This window comes from Cottoperca gobio, chromosome 8 (assembly GCF_900634415.1).
Source record: "Cottoperca gobio chromosome 8, fCotGob3.1, whole genome shotgun sequence".
In the NCBI taxonomy this organism is placed as follows: domain Eukaryota; kingdom Metazoa; phylum Chordata; class Actinopteri; order Perciformes; family Bovichtidae; genus Cottoperca; species Cottoperca gobio.
The window spans coordinates 11,891,063-11,909,238 of NC_041362.1; the positions used below are offsets into that span (position 1 = coordinate 11,891,063).

Genomic DNA, 18,176 nt, shown 5'->3' on the forward strand with positions numbered 1-18,176 from the left:
TTGTTTGGAGAATCACTCTGCAACAAGAGTTCAAATACTGTAGGTAAGTCGAGAATCCTTTTTGCTGCTGCTGCTGCTTCGTTTTAAGAGACTTTACAAAAACGGACTTAATGAAAGCGATAAGACATCACCAAGAATGAATTGGTTCTTACTGATATAAATGCACTTTTTTTCTTTTGTAAGAAATTTAGAATTTCAAATGTCAGACGTACAGTAATGTACTGACCTTGAGAAATAGTTTTTTTGATAAGTGATTTTAGGACTGTTATTGGCTTGCTGAAGTAAGCATAATGATAATGTTAAGCAATGGTAAAATGACTAGGTAAGACTTGAGGCCTCTTAACGTAGTTAGTTTTATAATGTCGCTCCTCCTAAAATGGATTGCCTAGGACTTAAGAAAGAGATATCTTAATTGCAGTATTTTAGATCCATGTGCACCTGTCAATCCATGTTTGAGTGTCCCCGTCTTTCTCACCAAAGCTTTTTGTTAAACGATGGCTGCTTGAGCCATCAAGGCTTCTCCTGGTCATGATCATTGCATGCTTTTTCAATGAGTCTTGCTCCTTTTTTTTCTTTTTTAAAGTAATTTTTTATAACGGGTCTATTTGGAGGGATCTACCTTAATAAGAGCTTTGTCACAGGCAATGCAACTCGCTGCTGGACTAATAAGGTACTTCTCCAGCTTCTGATCAAACTAGTGATGGTTGTTGCCATATATTCACCCGTTAATACTGTGTAGGATTTGCCTGGGAATACACTGACTGTGAGTCCTAATAGTTCTCCCCTGACACCGGTTAGCTTATGTGAGAGTGGTGGTCTTTCTCCAGCTTTATCTTTTAGTCATTGTCCATAGTGGACGGTTGTAATGGAAGTGTGTGTGGATGTTTGCCTGTTGGTGTTTAACTATAAAGGTGTGTACATGAGTACTGCTTAGATGTAAATTTGCATCAACCCTCCAATAAAGTTGTGTCAGTCATGCCTGAGTTGATGTGGCCACTGGGAGCTTCAACATTTGCCTGCCAGTTAACATCAGTTTGATCGTAGTTTGCTCAAATCTCCAAAACCGAAGGCCGTCGCTCATGAAAAAGACCAAAATCGGTTCCTTCCTGAACATTGGCTTACATCAATATTGTATTTTGTAGAATAAGAATTGATGCGTTAAGTTTCCTCAACACCCTACAGGGTGGACGCTGATGGCATCTTCTCCAGTTTTAACTGGAAGGCAAGCTTTGAGATTTGAGACGGCCACTCGCTGACCACAGGCTGGACAGATCAGTTGTTGGAGCAGCAACTGGTGAAGTGTTCGTTACATGAATCATGCAGTAGGATGCAGCTCCTGTGCCACAAAGAATTGGTAAAAGGTTGAGGCTTTACCACTCCATACCATGTTGTGATACACTCGGCTATATACAGAAGTAAATTCAAATGCAAGTTGTTTCACTGGGTGACCGTCTGGGAATACCCGGTGCTGTAAGCATTTTATTTTCTTCTTAATGAACTAAATGAAAGAAGAGAATTAATTGAGTTTTACCATCTATAAACAGCAAGTGTATATGCTCACAAATATATCTTTTCATTTGTTTTAACTGCGCAGTAAAACAGCAGATCATTGTAGTTTTCAGCAAACGGGAAGAAATGGTACATTTGTTTGGGCATATTTTCTGAGGCGGATCGATCCACATTTGGCGCTCTGGTGAGTATGTCTGACAGCAGGACGTTGTGTGTGTTAAGGTTAATGAAGGAACATGTCAAAGAGGATAACAAACACATAGGTATAGTGATCGATTCAGATCTGCTTCGGATTTTAATCTGGTGGATACTTCTGCCCAGAAACTAGTGAGTAAAAAGCCCCACCTGGTTTAAGATCACTGTTACTACTAATACTACTTGATGATGATCATAAGCACATAAAACGGACATGAAACAGATATCTGTGAGTTGAGAATGAGCCTGAGCCTCCTGCAGGTACGGCTCTTCACACAGACCTTTGTGCTCGTCGATGACGCCCTGCAGGAGTCGGATGGGTAATATGACATTAGAAAGACGAGCAATATCACTGCAATGCATACCTTGTGGAAAACAATTAGTGCCCTGACTTGAATTTAATGACAATCAGGTTAACAAAACCTGTTAAAGAGTTCACAAACTCAATTTCCCCTGACCAGCTAATGACAGCTGCTTCTGGAAAAGCACAGATATGGCCATGAATAAATTATGACTTGCTGAATGCGTTACTATCGTAACTAAAAATTCTTGATTTTGATTGGCTGCCACGTGTCCATTAAAAATTGTAGCAAAGAGACGGTATAATCAGACATCTCCTAAAATGGGTCTGACAACAGGGGTCAACAGTCCTGCTGAAGTAGTAACAGTGTTTTTAAAAAATGAGAAATAGTGACAAGTTTTGTTTTTATTAATTTTGTTTCTGATTTGTTAGCATTTTTGTTTTTTTTATTTTTTTGTGCTCCAGTGCACAAATTCTTTTGGACTTTAAAAGTTTTTTTTTCTTCTTTTTATTTAAAGAATAATTTGTTTTCGTTGTTTTATAGCGGACCATTTGATTATGTCAAATCTGATGTTGTGGTTGGCCTGAAGGAGAGTCGGTGCTTGGTGCATACCTTAGGGAAGAATGTGGAAAAACAAATTCGTAACTGTTTCAAACCGATATCAAGGCTGGCAATTGAATTTGATGTATTACCTTCTTTCTTTTTTTTTGCTCAACTGTGGTGCAGGTGGGATGTTATCTGATGTATCTTTTTATTTAATTTTTTGTGAATAGGGGAAAATAAATTTCTTTTCTATTAAACTTTGTTTTGTATGATATTTTGTATTCTGTGTGATGAAATGAAACTTGGATATATTTGTGTCAGACTGGAAACCACTTAAACATGAAGGTGGCACTCGCTTCATGGTAAGCTAGAAGGCGTGCAGAAGACCCAAGGAGACCTTTGAATGAAACGCCATGCACTGCAGAGACTGGGAAAGCTGGCTGAAGTGCAGTTGTATACTAATAAAGTGCACATTACCCAGGTCAGCAAACCATACAATAAACTAAGGAATTAAGAAATTCCTGAGTGAATATACATTTAATAATTATTTATTTTCTAGTGACTACGGTGTGACATACATTTGTCACACCGTAGTCACTAGAACTAGTTGACATTAAAAATACATTGGTAATAAAAGAAGTCCAACATTTGACCTGGAATTTAACTGTTATGCAATAACAATTTCATTTTTGGAAGTTCCCGGTCTGGTCACAAACTTGAAATTCAAAACTCATAAAGTGAGTATCTTGTACTAAATAAATATAGCTTTTGGATACATGAAGCCACTGTGTTCTTCCTATATATTAATCCATGATGGTGCGTTTGTGTGTGATCATGGCAAAATGTGCTACTGTAGTGGGAACGACCACAGGATGTTTTCAGTATTTTGTCACCACGATAGTCTCATCAGTGCAAGATGCAGTTGCATTTTAGAAAATCCAAGTAGCCTTTTTGCTATATATGAAGTTGATTATCAAACCTATGCATTGTATAAATAAATGACATGGAAGACATTGCATAAACACAATGTTAGTTTTTCCTCTTTCAAAAAAAATCTACTTTGATTATTCATGTGTCAAATGTCAGATGCACAAACATTAGCTACTTTGCCAAAGTAGGTCACGTAGACTCGTTCTTTTTATTGCATGGATGGTTTGGAATCCTGTCAAATAGGGCGTTGACTGAGATAACATCAGACTGTTGCACCCTAACCTCAGGCCAAACGGTATTTTCCCAGGGCAGGGTTGTAGTGACTTAGTTTGCCTTCTCATAACATCTTTGGCATGTCACAATGCAACTGTGGTAGCTTCCTTGGCCATTTATTATCTTTTGCTGTTCAGTGAGTGCAAGTACAGACGATAGACAAGTTAGACAAGCCTTGTCTTCACCCAGAGGTGTAAAGACGGGCCTCCCCAGTGTATGGAGGAAAACATAATAGCCTGAATGTGTGTGATTTGGTTTAAAAGTTCATACTTGCAGTAGTTTTGTTGAACTTTACTCAAACTTTCCCAGAGTCAGATACTAATAAATGCCTTAGGGCAGACCCTTTTTATGTTATTGGTGTAGTCTTAAATTGGCTATGTCAAACAGCAATATACAGCATATATTATCTTGGCTCAATTGAGTGTCTATGGGCAACAATAATATAAACATGATCCCAGAGGTATCCAGGAACTGAGCCAAACAAACCAAGTAAACTAAGTAGTGGTGAGGTGGCACCTTGCATGCTTTGTCTCAGGGGAGGCCCTCAGTCTGAACACTTATGCTGTAACTAATTAAAGAAGCATACATTGTGTTTGAAAAGTAGGTCTTCTTATTCTATAGAGAGTAAATATATGCTGCCTGAAACAATAAAACCCCATAAAACAAGACTACATAGTATAAGTGTCCTTGTCACGTAAAGACTGCACCGACAACATTCCCTACTAAACATCTCAGTAATCGTTAGGATGGCTTGAGGCGGCTTCAGCACGATTGCACATAAGTATTAGTGAACTGAACAGACTTGAAGAGGGCTCTGTTAAAGAAGCACACATTGTGTTTCAAAACACTTCAGATAAAGATTAGAAATTCTTCAAACTCAAAAACAAAAACTCATATACAGTGTTTCTCACCTGTACCAGTAATATAATTTGCCTTAGAATATACTTATACGTATTTGTGATACAGCTGCACAAGCACCCCCTAATTACTCATTTAACCATTCACAGACACGTCCACTAGCTTAGCTGTGTGGTTTACAGTAATCATATGCCAAAATGTTTAGACACCAAAAAGCATTACACCACAGACAGTTTATGAGCGATCGATGCGTTTGTTCCTTCTTGTGTAACTTTGTAGTATGTTTTACTCTGTACTGTTTGTTATTGTGTTTTCTTTGATATAAAGGTTATTTCTAGGCCCTTGTGTTAGTAAATCACTGATTCTTAAGAATATGGATAAGACGGGTTTTAAATAAAAAAAATAAAAAAGATTATTGTTAAGAAATCTAAACGTATGTGTTTATAGAACAAGGTCTCAGCAATCGAGCAATATTTCTGGGCAACCTCTTGATTTTGTCATTTTTTCATAAATGTGTTTTTCCTGTCATTGCTATCATGCAACTTTCATCATTAACATTAAATATAGAAAATAATAATTGTGGACATAAAAGAAATCACATTTTTGATTTCAAATAGACATTTACTTCAATACATCAACTGCATTGGAGGAACATATTGTAGTCATATTCATTTAAAACAAAGAAAGTTCCATCTGACGGTGATGACAGAGACCTGACGGTGGTGACTGAGACCTGACGGTGGTGACACAGACCTGACGGTGGTGACACAGACCTGACGGTGGTGACTGAGACCTGACGGTGGTGACTGAGACCTGACGGTGATGACAGAGACCTGACGGTGGTGACTGAGACCTGACGGTGGTGACACAGACCTGACGGTGGTGACACAGACCTGACGGTGGTGACACAGACCTGACGGTGGTGACTGAGACCTGACGGTGGTGACTGAGACCTGACGGTGATGACAGAGACCTGACGGTGGTGACTGAGACCTGACGGTGGTGACACAGACCTGACGGTGGTGACACAGACCTGACGGTGGTGACTGAGACCTGACGGTGGTTACAGAGACTTGACGGTGGTGACAGAGACCTGACGGTGGTGACACAGACCTGACGGTGGTGACACAGACCTGACGGTGGTGACTGAGACCTGACGGTGGTGACTGAGACCTGACGGTGATGACAGAGACCTGACGGTGGTGACTGAGACCTGACGGTGGTGACACAGACCTGACGGTGGTGACACAGACCTGACGGTGGTGACTGAGACCTGACGGTGGTTACAGAGACTTGACGGTGGTGACAGAGACCTGACGGTGGTGACACAGACCTGACGGTGGTGACACAGACCTGACGGTGGTGACTGAGACCTGACGGTGATGACAGAGACCTGACGGTGGTGACTGAGACCTGACGGTGGTGACTGAGACCTGACGGTGGTGACACAGACCTGACGGTGGTGACTGAGACCTGACGGTGGTGACTGAGACCTGACGGTGGTGACACAGACCTGACGGTGGTGACTGAGACCTGACGGTGGTGACACAGACCTGACGGTGGTGACACAGACCTGACGGTGGTGACTGAGACCTGACGGTGGTGACACAGACCTGACGGTGGTGACACAGACCTAATTACAACAAACTATTTGTTATGTACATGTTATCCTTCTGTAAATATTAACAATGGCGAACGGCAAGATAAAAACTACAGTACAACTGCAATGTTTTAAGCATAAATAAGACAGAAAACCTGACGGTGTTGACAAAAACTCACTTTTTTACCTGTCATGCATGAGTTGTTTACAGCAGCCATCTTGTTTTCTCTCTGTTGCTAGCTGCCTCTAGCCTTTACTTAAAATTAATACATTTATGTCATAATATAAAATAATTATTTCTTTACAAAAGAGACAGTGTTGACAAATCATGGTTGTGACAGTAGCAACATCAATAAATATGTAAACATTCTTGAAAAAATAGCAAACTTACAGGAGCCTGAATGCTCTTGTAGCATTTAGCAGATGTGGAGGGTGGACAGCGAGTCCTCAGGAGTGACAGTTCATCATGTGGTCGCCTGATTCTATTGCTTTTTTATAAATATTTGACGGTGTTGACAAAAACCTTGGACACATTTTGAGCAACCATAAAATAAAGTGAATATATTTGAACATTCATTGCTTTTATATTTAAAGAAATATTGGACTCTACTCCTTCATTTGGTATATATATATTATACATTTTAAACGAGTTGTTCACAATTTTTTTATCGAATTGAAATGACAATCTCTTGTCTGAGGACAACTGATTTTCTGGGTATAGGTAGACGTATGCGTGCGACTCCATGTTGGTTGGATAACAAATCAACAATGCCGTCTAAAGCGAACAACAACAGCAATACAACTCCGACTTCTTCAAAGTATTGTGACTCTGGAGTCCTCTGCAAAGGCAAGATTCAGAGAAAAAGTGCTATACAATGTACAATTCAATTCAATTCAAATGAAATTTCGTTGTCCTGGCTTACTGTAAAAGTGGTCATAAATATGTAAAAGTGTCGTGGTGCTGATGCATAAATATAAAATAAAATGTGTACTTAAAATATAAATGTACTTTATATAAATAACATATATACACTCTATAAAATATATACATTTAAGAGTTCTTAGAGTGGAGTTCACATCACATTGCTCTGGAGAGAAGTTATTTCTGATTCAACAGTCTGACGGTTTGGGGAAAGAAACTGTTGCAGAATCTGGTTGTTCTGCCCCTTATGCCTCTCCTGAACCTCTTGCCAGAGGGCAGCAGGGAGAACAGGCCGTGGTGGGGGTGAGTGGGGTCTTTTATAATGTTCTGAGCTCTGGTGAGGCAGCGTTTACTTATCATGTACGGTTTGCTTTAAGCCATTTTGCATCTGTAGTCCCTTTGCAGGTTAAATCAAAGAAAACACAATAACAAACAGTACAGAGTAAAAACATACTACAAAGTTACACAAGAAGGAACAAACACATCGATCGCTCATAAACTGTCTGTGGTGTAATGCTTTTTGGTGTCTAAACATTTTGGCATATGATTACTGTAAACCACACAGCTAAGCTAGTGGACGTGCTGTGAATGGTTAAATGAGTAATTAGGGGGTGCTTGTGCAGCTGTATCACAAATACGTATAAGTATATTCTAAGGCAAATTATATTACTGGTACAGGTGAGAAACACTGTATATGAGTTTTTGTTTTTGAGTTTGAAGAATTTCTAATCTTTATCTGAAGTGTTTTGAAACACAATGTATGCTTCTTTAACAGAGCCCTCTTCAAGTCTGTTCAGTTCACTAATACTTATGTGTAATCGTGCTGAAGCCGCCTCAAGCCATCCTAACGGCAAAAAGATTACTGAGATGTTTAGTAGGGAATGTTGTCGGTGCAGTCTTTACGTGACAAGGACACTTATACTATGTAGTCTTGTTTTATGGGGTTTTATTGTTTCAGGCAGCATATATTTACTCTCTATAGAATAAGAAGACCTACTTTATTATTCCCGCAAGGGGACATTCAATTTCTATTAATAAACATTAGACTAACAAGAAAAACTATATTTTGAATTTCACATATAATTTCACATATGCATATGATGCATGTAGAGCTGGGTGGAGTCAGGGAGCGCTCACTATGTCCAAGAACAGAAAGTGGTTCAACCTTCTTCAAATAAATGAAGCAATACATGATCTTTACTGCATGCTGAGGCAATGTTTTAATAGCTGTATGATTATTTATGCTCAGGTATATTGTTCTGACTAGTTCATTTCTCGACAGCTCAAACGTTACTGAAAGAGGCTGAGCTTATACTGATGCTGCAGCTCCCCCCGCCACTATAAAGGTATGCATACAACACAGCTCATCATTTCTTTGGTGAAAGCTGCTGAGTAACATTCAAAGATTGAACATACATCCGTAAGAAATCCTCTGTCAGCTAGCCAGACAGGTATGTTATAATCTACATGAATGAAAGAGACTACAATAGCCAGTACAAATGTAGTGCCAGCTTTTTAATAATAATTCTATCTGTGCTCACCTTAAATCTGAGTTTAAGACAGAGGTGCATGTGTTTGTGAGAATGGACTTCTCTTTGAAGAGAAACATCTTATGTCTTCTAGTTAAACTTCTAAAATGGGAGGAGATAGAAGGGAAGCACAGTAACATTGTTGGGTGTGGTGATTTTAATGGGCAGCGACAGAACAGACATTAATGGTAATAGAAGAGTTGCTGGATGAGAAGAAGTGTGCTTGAATGATGGAAGTAACACAGGAATAGGTATTAATGCAGGTACATAATCTGTAGATCAAAGCAAAACTCTACACTAACATCTCTGATAGTTCAGTCTAGCCCCAACTTGTTTAATTTATATGTTTGTTCATTTAATGTTGATTTGATTTGTGAATTAACTGTACAGTTTACTTGGTCCCTACATTATTATGGCATGCATTTAGGCCTTCAATTGCCACCTAATTGAATAGAGAGTCTTTTATTTACTTCTACTGTATGTATATTTGGTTTGCAGTCTCTGACTCCAATTTGTTCTGGTTCTTGTGTATTGAGAATATCTCCAGGTCACAATTGGCACTGTCAGCAGGTTATATATACAGAGACTACTCACTAGTTTTCTTACTGCCTTACTGAACATTATAGTTGCTTCCAGTCTTATATGGCTGCACAGCTTTTATTTCATGCATTACAAATAGTGATTAGATAAGGGACACTAACAGTCATATTTGTATGTTACATATTGCATTTAAAATCTTCACTTCACACCTGTTTACACTGTGAGACATGTATTTGCCATCATTAGAAATAATTATTTTGGCTTTTCATTACATTACATTACAGTTAATTTAGCTGACGCTTTTTTCCAAAGCGACGTACAAAAAGTGCAAACATTCATGGAGATACAACTCCGAACAGCAAGAATCTTGTAAATACAATAGCTTCAAATAGGTACAATCGTATAAATGAACACTGTCTTCAAATAGCCAATTTGTGCAACATACAGAAACAATAGAATACAAATTCAACTATTAGCTATAAATAAGCTAAACCAATATAAGTGCAACATACAAAGAACAGTTATTTTGTTTTTTTTCATTCACGGGGTGCGGTTGAAACAGGTGAGTTTTCAGTCTGCGACGGAGGGTGTGAAGGTATGTCTGCTGTCCACCATTTTGGAGCCAGGATAGCAAACAGGTGGGTTTTGTTTGAGGGGAATCTGAGTCCCACTCGTAGTGAGGGAGTAGCAAGCCGATTGGCAGATGCAGAGCGAAGTGAACGTGCTGGGGTTCGACCATGGCGTGGATGTAGGAAGGGGCTGATCCATTCACAGCATGGTAGGCCAGCACCAGAGTCTTTTTTTTTTTTTTATATATATATTTTTATTCGCATGAAAAAGTGTAAATAAGCAAATAAGGCATTTTCATTTTTTTTTTTAAACAAAATAACCCACTTTCCCTCAACACAGCCCCATCCCAACCCATCCCACCGACCCCTCTCCCGGAGCAATAAGGCAACAGTACATCAATTACATACCAAATGAAAGATACAATAATATACATGCACATATATACACATACCTGCATACATACACACATGTAAACGTACACATACTAACACATATATCAGGGGATGGCACATGGGCTGCATGTGTGGTGGACAGGGGAGTAGAAATATTGGAATTATAGGCAGATACAGGGAGAATCCCTACAGCAACACTATATCAAGGGGGAAGACGGTCTACATAACTAATCAGTTGTCTCCATTGAGCATAAAACTTATCTGAAGAACCCCGGAGAGTAAACTTAATTTTTTTCAACTTTAGGAGAGACATAGAAGAGACAAGAGAAGGATTTTCCTACGAGCAATCAAGGAGGTAAAGGCAATGACATTGGTTTTGATGTTTGTCATGTTGATTCCATCTGGGGGCCTACAGAAAATAGCTACATGAGGGGATGGAGAGGTTTTTAGACCTACAATTTCAGAAATACATTCGAAGAAAGATTGCCAGAAGGTAGATCATTTAGGGCACAACCAGAACATGTGAGTCAGGTCGCAGGGGACCTGGGAGCATCTATCATACCTGTCATCCAATCTATCAGGATAAATCCTGGAGAGCTTAGCCTTGCTATAATGTAGTCTATGGAGAACTTTAAACTGTATTAGGCTAAGTCTAGCGCAACTGGAGGATGAGTTGACGGCTCTCAGGGCCTCGCTCCAAAAGTCATCAGAGAGGGTGATCTGTAGTTCCTTTTCCCAATTAGTTCTAATCTTATTAATGGCAGATTCATCAACCGGAGAAAAAAGATCATAAAAATAAGAAACATGGCGTCTAGATAAAGTTCTTGCTTTAAGTACCAGATCCACTCCACTGGGAGGCAGGGTTTGGGGGAATTGTGGAGAGTGGGTCTTAACAAAATCCCTTAGTTGAAAGAATCTGAAAAAATCAGATCCTTTTAAATGAAAGGCTTCCCGTAGTTGGTCAAAACTGGCAAACAGGCCATCAATGTATAACTCCCCTTATGCAGCGGAGGCCTTCCCTCTCCAAGTAAGAGAATCGGGGGTCAATTGTGGCTGGTAAAAATAGATAGTTATTACAGACAGGAGTTGCTTGAGGAAGAGTGAGCCAACCAAAGAGACATCTAACTTGTGCCCAGAGCTTTAGAGTGTTAATTACAACGGGGTTAAAATAGGTAGGCATTGGAAGATGTATAGGTATCTGGGCAGTATGTTTATTTTTATCGTCTGAACTCTTCCTGCTAAAGAGAGTGACAGGTGACCCCACCTTTGTAGGTCAGATTTGACTGTTGCCGTCAGGACAGTAAGATTTTGTTCTCGTAACGCACTAAAAGACTGCGTGTTTGCCATGCCTAGATATCTATACCCTGAGTTGGATATTCTAAAAGGCAACGACAACGGAGGTAACTCTGTAGCCGATTGGTTGATAGGGAAACATTCACTCTTTTGGATGTTTAATTTGTATGTGTGGATTACTAGCTATAGGATCGCGCACATACAGAAGCAGGTCGTCAGCATATAACGAGACCCTATGTTCGATATCCCCCCTCTGAATCCCCTTAATTCCTCTCTCTGCTTTTAGAGCAATTGACGATGGCTCGATAGCAATTGCGAATAGTAGTGGGGAAAGCGGACAACCCTGGCGCGTCCCTCGGAAAAGAGGGAAGAATTTTGAGCGCTGGGTGTTCGTACATACAGAGGAGTGAGGAGAAGAGTACAGAAGTCTAACCCAAAAGATAAGGCCAGGACCGAAGCCCAGATGTCGAAGGACAGAAAACAGATAGGCCCACTCAACCCTGTCGAAGGCCTTCTCAGCATCAAGAGATATGACAGCCTCTTGTTCGGCAGGAGAAGGCAGACTGTGGATGACGCTGAGAAGTCTTCGGACATTTGTGAAGGAGTGCCTCCCCCTTATAAATCCCGTCTGATCTTCCGAGATAATGGAGGGTATAATAGATTCCAACCGACAAGCAAAAATCTTCGTGAGTATTTTCACATCTACAGACAGGAGCGAGATTGGGCGATATGATGCACAGCTCAACGGGTCCTTGCCCTTCTTAAAGATCAGAGAGATAGAGGCTTTCATAAGGGTGGGTGGCAGCGAGCCTAGGTCGTATGACAAATTAAACATATCTAATAGTAATGGGGCCAGTTGATTTGAGAATTTTTTATAAAATTCTACCGGGTATCCGTTAGGACCCGGTGATTTGCCATTATTCATGGTCTATATTGCCTCTTTAATCTCAGCGAGCTGCAGGGGGGCATCTAGTATCTGTTGGTCATTAGTCGAAATCTTGGGCATATCTAGTTTATCAAAAAATGTAAGTAGCTGATCTTCACTATCAGGGGATTCAATATGTGTAGAGACGAGAGTAGTACGATTTAAAGATGTTATTAATCTCTCCCGGGTCGGAAGTGTGAGAGCCCAACTCATCCCGAATCTGGGTGATTTGATTCGAGGCCACCCTAGTCTTTGGGGCCAGGAGACGGCCAGCCTTATCTCCATGTTCATATATAGACCCTCGTGAATGTAGAAGGAGTCGTTTAGCCTCTCTTGTTAGGAGAAGGTCATGTTCTGGTTGGAGCCCCATCCGTTCTTAAATATATCAGGTGATTGAGTGGATAAGAGTTGGTTGTCTAGATTAATGATAGCCTCCTCCAGCTCTCTTTGGCGTGCTCTACGAATTTTATTAACATGAGACGTATGCGAGATGATCTTACCCCTAAGAAAAGCTTTAAGGGTTTCCCAGAGTAGGGACGCAGAGGTCTCTTCATTTTGGTTGGTCTCACAGAAGAATGCAATTGATTCCAAAATACACTCACAAAAGCCTGCATCAGATATTAAAAGAGGGTCAAGACACCAGAATCTAAATTCCTTAGGCTTATGATCAAAGTGAAGATCCAAGATCACAGATGAATGATCTGATACAGTTATCGGTGAGTAATGAACTGAGACAATCGACAAAATAAATGTTTTATCGACAATGAAATAATCTATGTGCGAGTATGAACGATGTGCATGGGAAAAGAAAGAGTATTGCCTAACCGAGGGGTGTAAAAATCTCCACGAGTCGACGTAGACATAGTGATCCATAAAAGCAGAGATAGTCTGTGCCGTTTTAGAGAGCGCAACGGATCTGGAACTAGATCTGTCTAGTGTTGGGTCTATAACACAATTCATATCTCCTCCCAATATTATAGATGGGAATTCAAATCCGGAATGGTGGAGAATAGCGATTTCACAAAATTATGATCATCCCAATTGGGAGCATACACAGACACTAAGATGACCTGCTTCTGATAGAGTGTGCCAGAAATGATGACATAACGTCCATTTGGATCTAAAATTGTATTAGTAGGAGTGAAATTTACATTTTTCCTAATTAAAATGGCTGTGCCCCTTGTCTTTAGGTTAAATTGCGAATGAAACATTTGTCCAATCCACGGCCTATTCAGCTTTCGCTGATCAGAGTTACAAAGATGTGTCTCCTGTATAAACATTATATCCGCATTCCAGTTTTTAAGATGTGTCATAATCTTTGTGCGTTTCACCGGAGCATTCAACCCACCAGTATTCAGAGATAGTATCCTGACCCCCTGTCCACCACCAGTCCCTGTACCAGTTACATTAGCCATGACACCGCGTATAGCATCGAAAGTGTCAGGTCAGCCCTAGAACATCCATAACTAAAAATGGAGAGAACAGTGTACATAAAAATGACAAAACCAGCACCAGAGTCTTGAAGCAGATTCGGGCCACCACTGGTAGCCAGTGAAGGGAGCGGAGAAGCGGTGTAGTGTGGGAGAACCTGGGTAGATTGAAGACCAGTCGGGCTGCTGCATTCTGGATGAGCTGTAGAGGTTGAATGACACATGCAGGCAGTCCGGCGAGGAGGGAGTTGCAGTAGTCAAGGCGTGAGATGACCAGAGCCTGGACAAGAACCTGCGTCGCCTTCTGCGTCAGTAGGGGACGCATCCTCCTGATGTTGTACAGAGTGTGTCTGCAGGAGCGGGTTGTTGCAGCGATGTTGGCACCGAAGGACAGTTGGTCGTCCAGTGTCACACCCAGATTACTTGCAGTCCGAGTCGGGGAAACAACAGAGGTGCCGATGTTGATTTCCCGGAAGGAAAAGGAGCTCTGTCTTTTCGAGCCTCACTGGTCCAACGTTCAGACATGTTTTTGATCTTACAAATTGTCCTTCAGCTGATTTAGGTTTTGGTCTTTATATGACAAGTTAATTAAGCATTGAAACAAAATCATCATTCATACTTTCATAACCAGTTTGAGAACATGTTACTTTGCTGTTAGAGCAATACCTGCTTCAAAATACACAATTCATGGGGGCCACGACCACTGAGTTGAGCTGATTACATAGACATGCAGAAACCTTTAATGGGTTTCTTTAATGGGAAATAGCTCATTTACAAACAAGTAATATAGATGTTTTATAGTTACACTTTCATGGCTAATTCATGACTGTATCTTATTGTTCTTTCAGTCAATATGGCACACCATATCCATCCATCACTTCGGTTTCCAGACAGGAAGACCACACCCGTACCAGAGGATACACCAAAGGTCCAGGGCTACGACTTCAACCAGGGAGTGGACCACCACGCCCTGCTGAAGTCTTACTTCAACACAGGCTTCCAGGCTACTAATGTTGGCTTGGCTATCCAGGAGATCAACAACATGGTGAGATTGATGGTATACAGGGAGAACTTCGATGAATTGTTGTTAAACTTTTTTACTTTTGTTAGAATGTATTTTTATTTTTGATGATGCAAGAAGCATTTATTTACTGATAGCTGTGCGTAAACAAACAGCTTTATTAATGATGATCTAATGTTTTCATTATTTTTATAAGTCTTTCTAATCCACTCCACCTCTAGATCGATAGGCGTCAGCAACCTATGAAAGCGGTGAACGGATTTGTTGATGAAGACCCATCCACCTGCCCCTGCCTCAGGAGCTGCACCATCTTCCTCAGTTACACCTCAAACCTCATCAGCTGTGGAGTCAGGGAGAGTATCCGCTACCTTGTAGAACACAAAATGGTACAACTCTGCTAAACTATGAAGCATTAACACCAGGATTTAGTAGTCTTCTATGATATTAATTAATCTGAGGAATATACAGTATAGTCTTATGCTACAAAACAACACATTACATGTGTTCCCTAATACTATACATTTCTTTCTCTGCCTAGGTGGATGTCTTAGCGACCACAGCTGGAGGTATAGAGGAGGATCTGATCAAGTGTTTGGGCCCGGTTTACCTAGGAGCCTTTACTCTGTCTGGCAAGGATCTGTATGAAAAAGGCCTGAACAGGTGAGAAAACATGTTGGAAAATCAGAATATGACACCTTGCAAATTTGGCTGAAAACTGAATAGAGAATGATTTCAAAGACGTGAACAAAGTGTAAAGACAGAAAATGTATCAAACAAACGTTTTTGTTTATTGATTATTCAAGACACACATAGTTACAGTTTCTCAATTGCAAGGATTTGCTGGTTTTCTTTGTCTCATGCGATATGTGATGACCTGTGTGTCACTCTGGCTGCAGGATTGGAAACACTCTGATGCCCGAAGACAACTATGACAAATTTGACCAATGGATGAGGCCGATTTTGAAGCAGATGCTGCTGGAGCAGAACACTCAGGTGTGTGGACTCCTGTTTGAACTGTGTCCCCTCAAATGTCCTAAATCGCAGGGACTGTTGCTGCACGTTCATAAAATATACTAAAAAAAACACAAATATATTTTTATGATACCTACATAATTGGCTGAACTAATTAGAACTTAATCAAATCTTGCATTTGGCTCTACAAGGCCAACCATTATTAAACATCATGAAGGAGGATTTTCTATTGCTGTGCGATCCATTATCATGTCCTAATTCTTCTTTTAGCCCTCTCATTTAGCTTACTTATTTTTATTTACTTATTTACGTCAACTTCTGTCAGGGCGTTCGCTGGACTCCATCTAAGGTGATCCATCGACTTGGCAAGGAGATCAACAACCCTGAATCTGTTTGCTACTGGGCCTACAAGGTGAGTCATGGTTTACATTAGGCTAGTGATATCAGAACAGCAGCAACTGTGAAGTGACTGTAGTGTTACTGAGCAGTGTTCTGGTGTCTCTTTCAGAATAACATCCCGGTGTTCAGCCCCGCCCTGACAGACGGCGCTATAGGAGACATGTTCTACCTCTTCTCAGTTGAGAACCCCGGCTTGATAGTGGACATAGTTGAAGGTAAAAAAAGCGTTATTTGTGCTTACTTAATTTGTCTCTGTGGTTTTAGTTGGTCTTACAAAATGCGTTTGATTCCAGATGTTTCAAAGTTGAACAACCTTGCAGTGGCTGCCAACAGCTCAGGGGTGATCATCCTTGGAGGAGGCTGTAGCTAAACACCACATATGCAATGCTAATACATGGGTAAGTATTTTGCATTTTGATTTTGTCCCAAACCAAAAATATGTTTTGTACTTGTAGATATATATTTTCTTTCAGAAGGGTGAGAGGAAATAAAGCTGATTTAAAAAGTCTTCCAGAGAAATTATTTTTTGTGGTGGTTGGAGCGGTAGGGGAGCATTTTGGCATGAATCATGCAATCCATGCAATCAAAATTATTGTTGGTACTTGTTCTGCACTGCAGATATTCACCTGTCTTTTATGGAGGTGAACTGGTCCATATATGTCCCACATCAAATATTGCTGTGATGGTTAATTTGTTTGGTTGATGACACACCTCCATCACTGCCAGCTAACTGGTTTTAAAAAAGCACAACAGCTGATATCATTAGCAACACTAGAAACTAACATTCGGTAACTCTTCCTGTTGTTTCATTTAAAAGATTTTGGAGGTCCAGGCTTGTTTCACATTTCTGCCATGGCTGTACTGTATCTATATTCCAAAAGGCTGTGAAGAAATGCAGTTGAAAGTTTAGTGTGGGTGCATCAAAGTCTGCCTTCCACAGTGGCGCCACATTGTGGGGCTGTAAATGCTGTGGTGCATTTGTGGCAGACTCAATGATACATTGCTTTGTCTCACTCCAGAGGAATGGAGCTGACTTTGCGGTGTATGTGAACACGGCTCTGGAGTTTGATGGTTGTGACTCAGGGGCCAGACCCGATGAGGCCGTGTCCTGGGGCAAGATCAGAACAAATGCTAAACCTGTGAAGGTATTTGATATAAAGTATTTCATACTAATGTCAAAGTTTAATTCAATTCTTAATGTTAGAGATATAGATATTCAATAGTCTGTTCTCGATTTGTTAAATAATCGGTGGCCCAATAGATCTTTTATTCTTTCTACAAAGGCAAGTAAATGTATTACATTTCAATTTTAAGAATCCCTATCTCCATGTACAGCAAAGCAAACCTAATTTATTGCGTCTACAGACGCTCTTCTTGAGAATTGTTATCTGATGTTTTAATCCACAGTTTCTCATTTCTGTCTTTCTAGGTGTTTGCTGATGCTTCCATAATTTTTCCCTTATTGGTGGCAGAGACCTTTGCAGTTCATGCTAATAAGATGACAGCTGGCAAGAAAAACAAGTAAACAGAAAAAGGAAACGTTATTTTTTTGTTCTGTTTCTTCCTCTGTAATTTGGCTTTTGAAAATAAAACATGCGACAACAGCTTATAACTTTAATGAAGAGAGTTTGTGGTCATTCCAGAATTGGAGGACAAGTTAGACATCAACACTTTTGAAAAATGAACCTTTTATTTTATTCTTTTTTGTTATGTATTTAGGAAAAACAGATAATAAACAATCAAAAAAAGTGATTTGGCCAGCTAAGGAATCAAATGTACACTTTTTATTAGACGTTTTATTTGTTGTGTGCCATGTTTTGTGCAACCCTGTGACCCATCCTCATACAGCAGAAAAAACATTCTTCAATAAAACTCTTTACTATTAAGTAAAGAAAGTCACATTTATATTAAATACTCATGTAGTTTTGGATAAAACTGGTTTAATGTTAATTTAAGTAACTTTTTAAATCGAT

At 40.1% G+C, this 18,176-nt stretch overlaps 1 protein-coding gene across 1 annotated transcript; it reads left to right on the top strand.

Moving 5' to 3' along the window:
- Nucleotides 1-11,919: 11,919 nt before the first annotated feature.
- LOC115011786 (deoxyhypusine synthase-like) lies at nucleotides 11,920-17,728 on the top strand. The gene is given in 12 exon segments (XM_029437025.1): nucleotides 11,920-12,107; nucleotides 13,686-13,825; nucleotides 14,660-14,856; nucleotides 15,054-15,218; nucleotides 15,371-15,492; nucleotides 15,729-15,825; nucleotides 16,130-16,216; nucleotides 16,313-16,418; nucleotides 16,497-16,564; nucleotides 16,566-16,601; nucleotides 17,223-17,348; nucleotides 17,633-17,728. Coding segments are annotated over 12 exon segments (1,428 nt in total).
- Nucleotides 17,729-18,176: the final 448 nt, after the last annotated feature.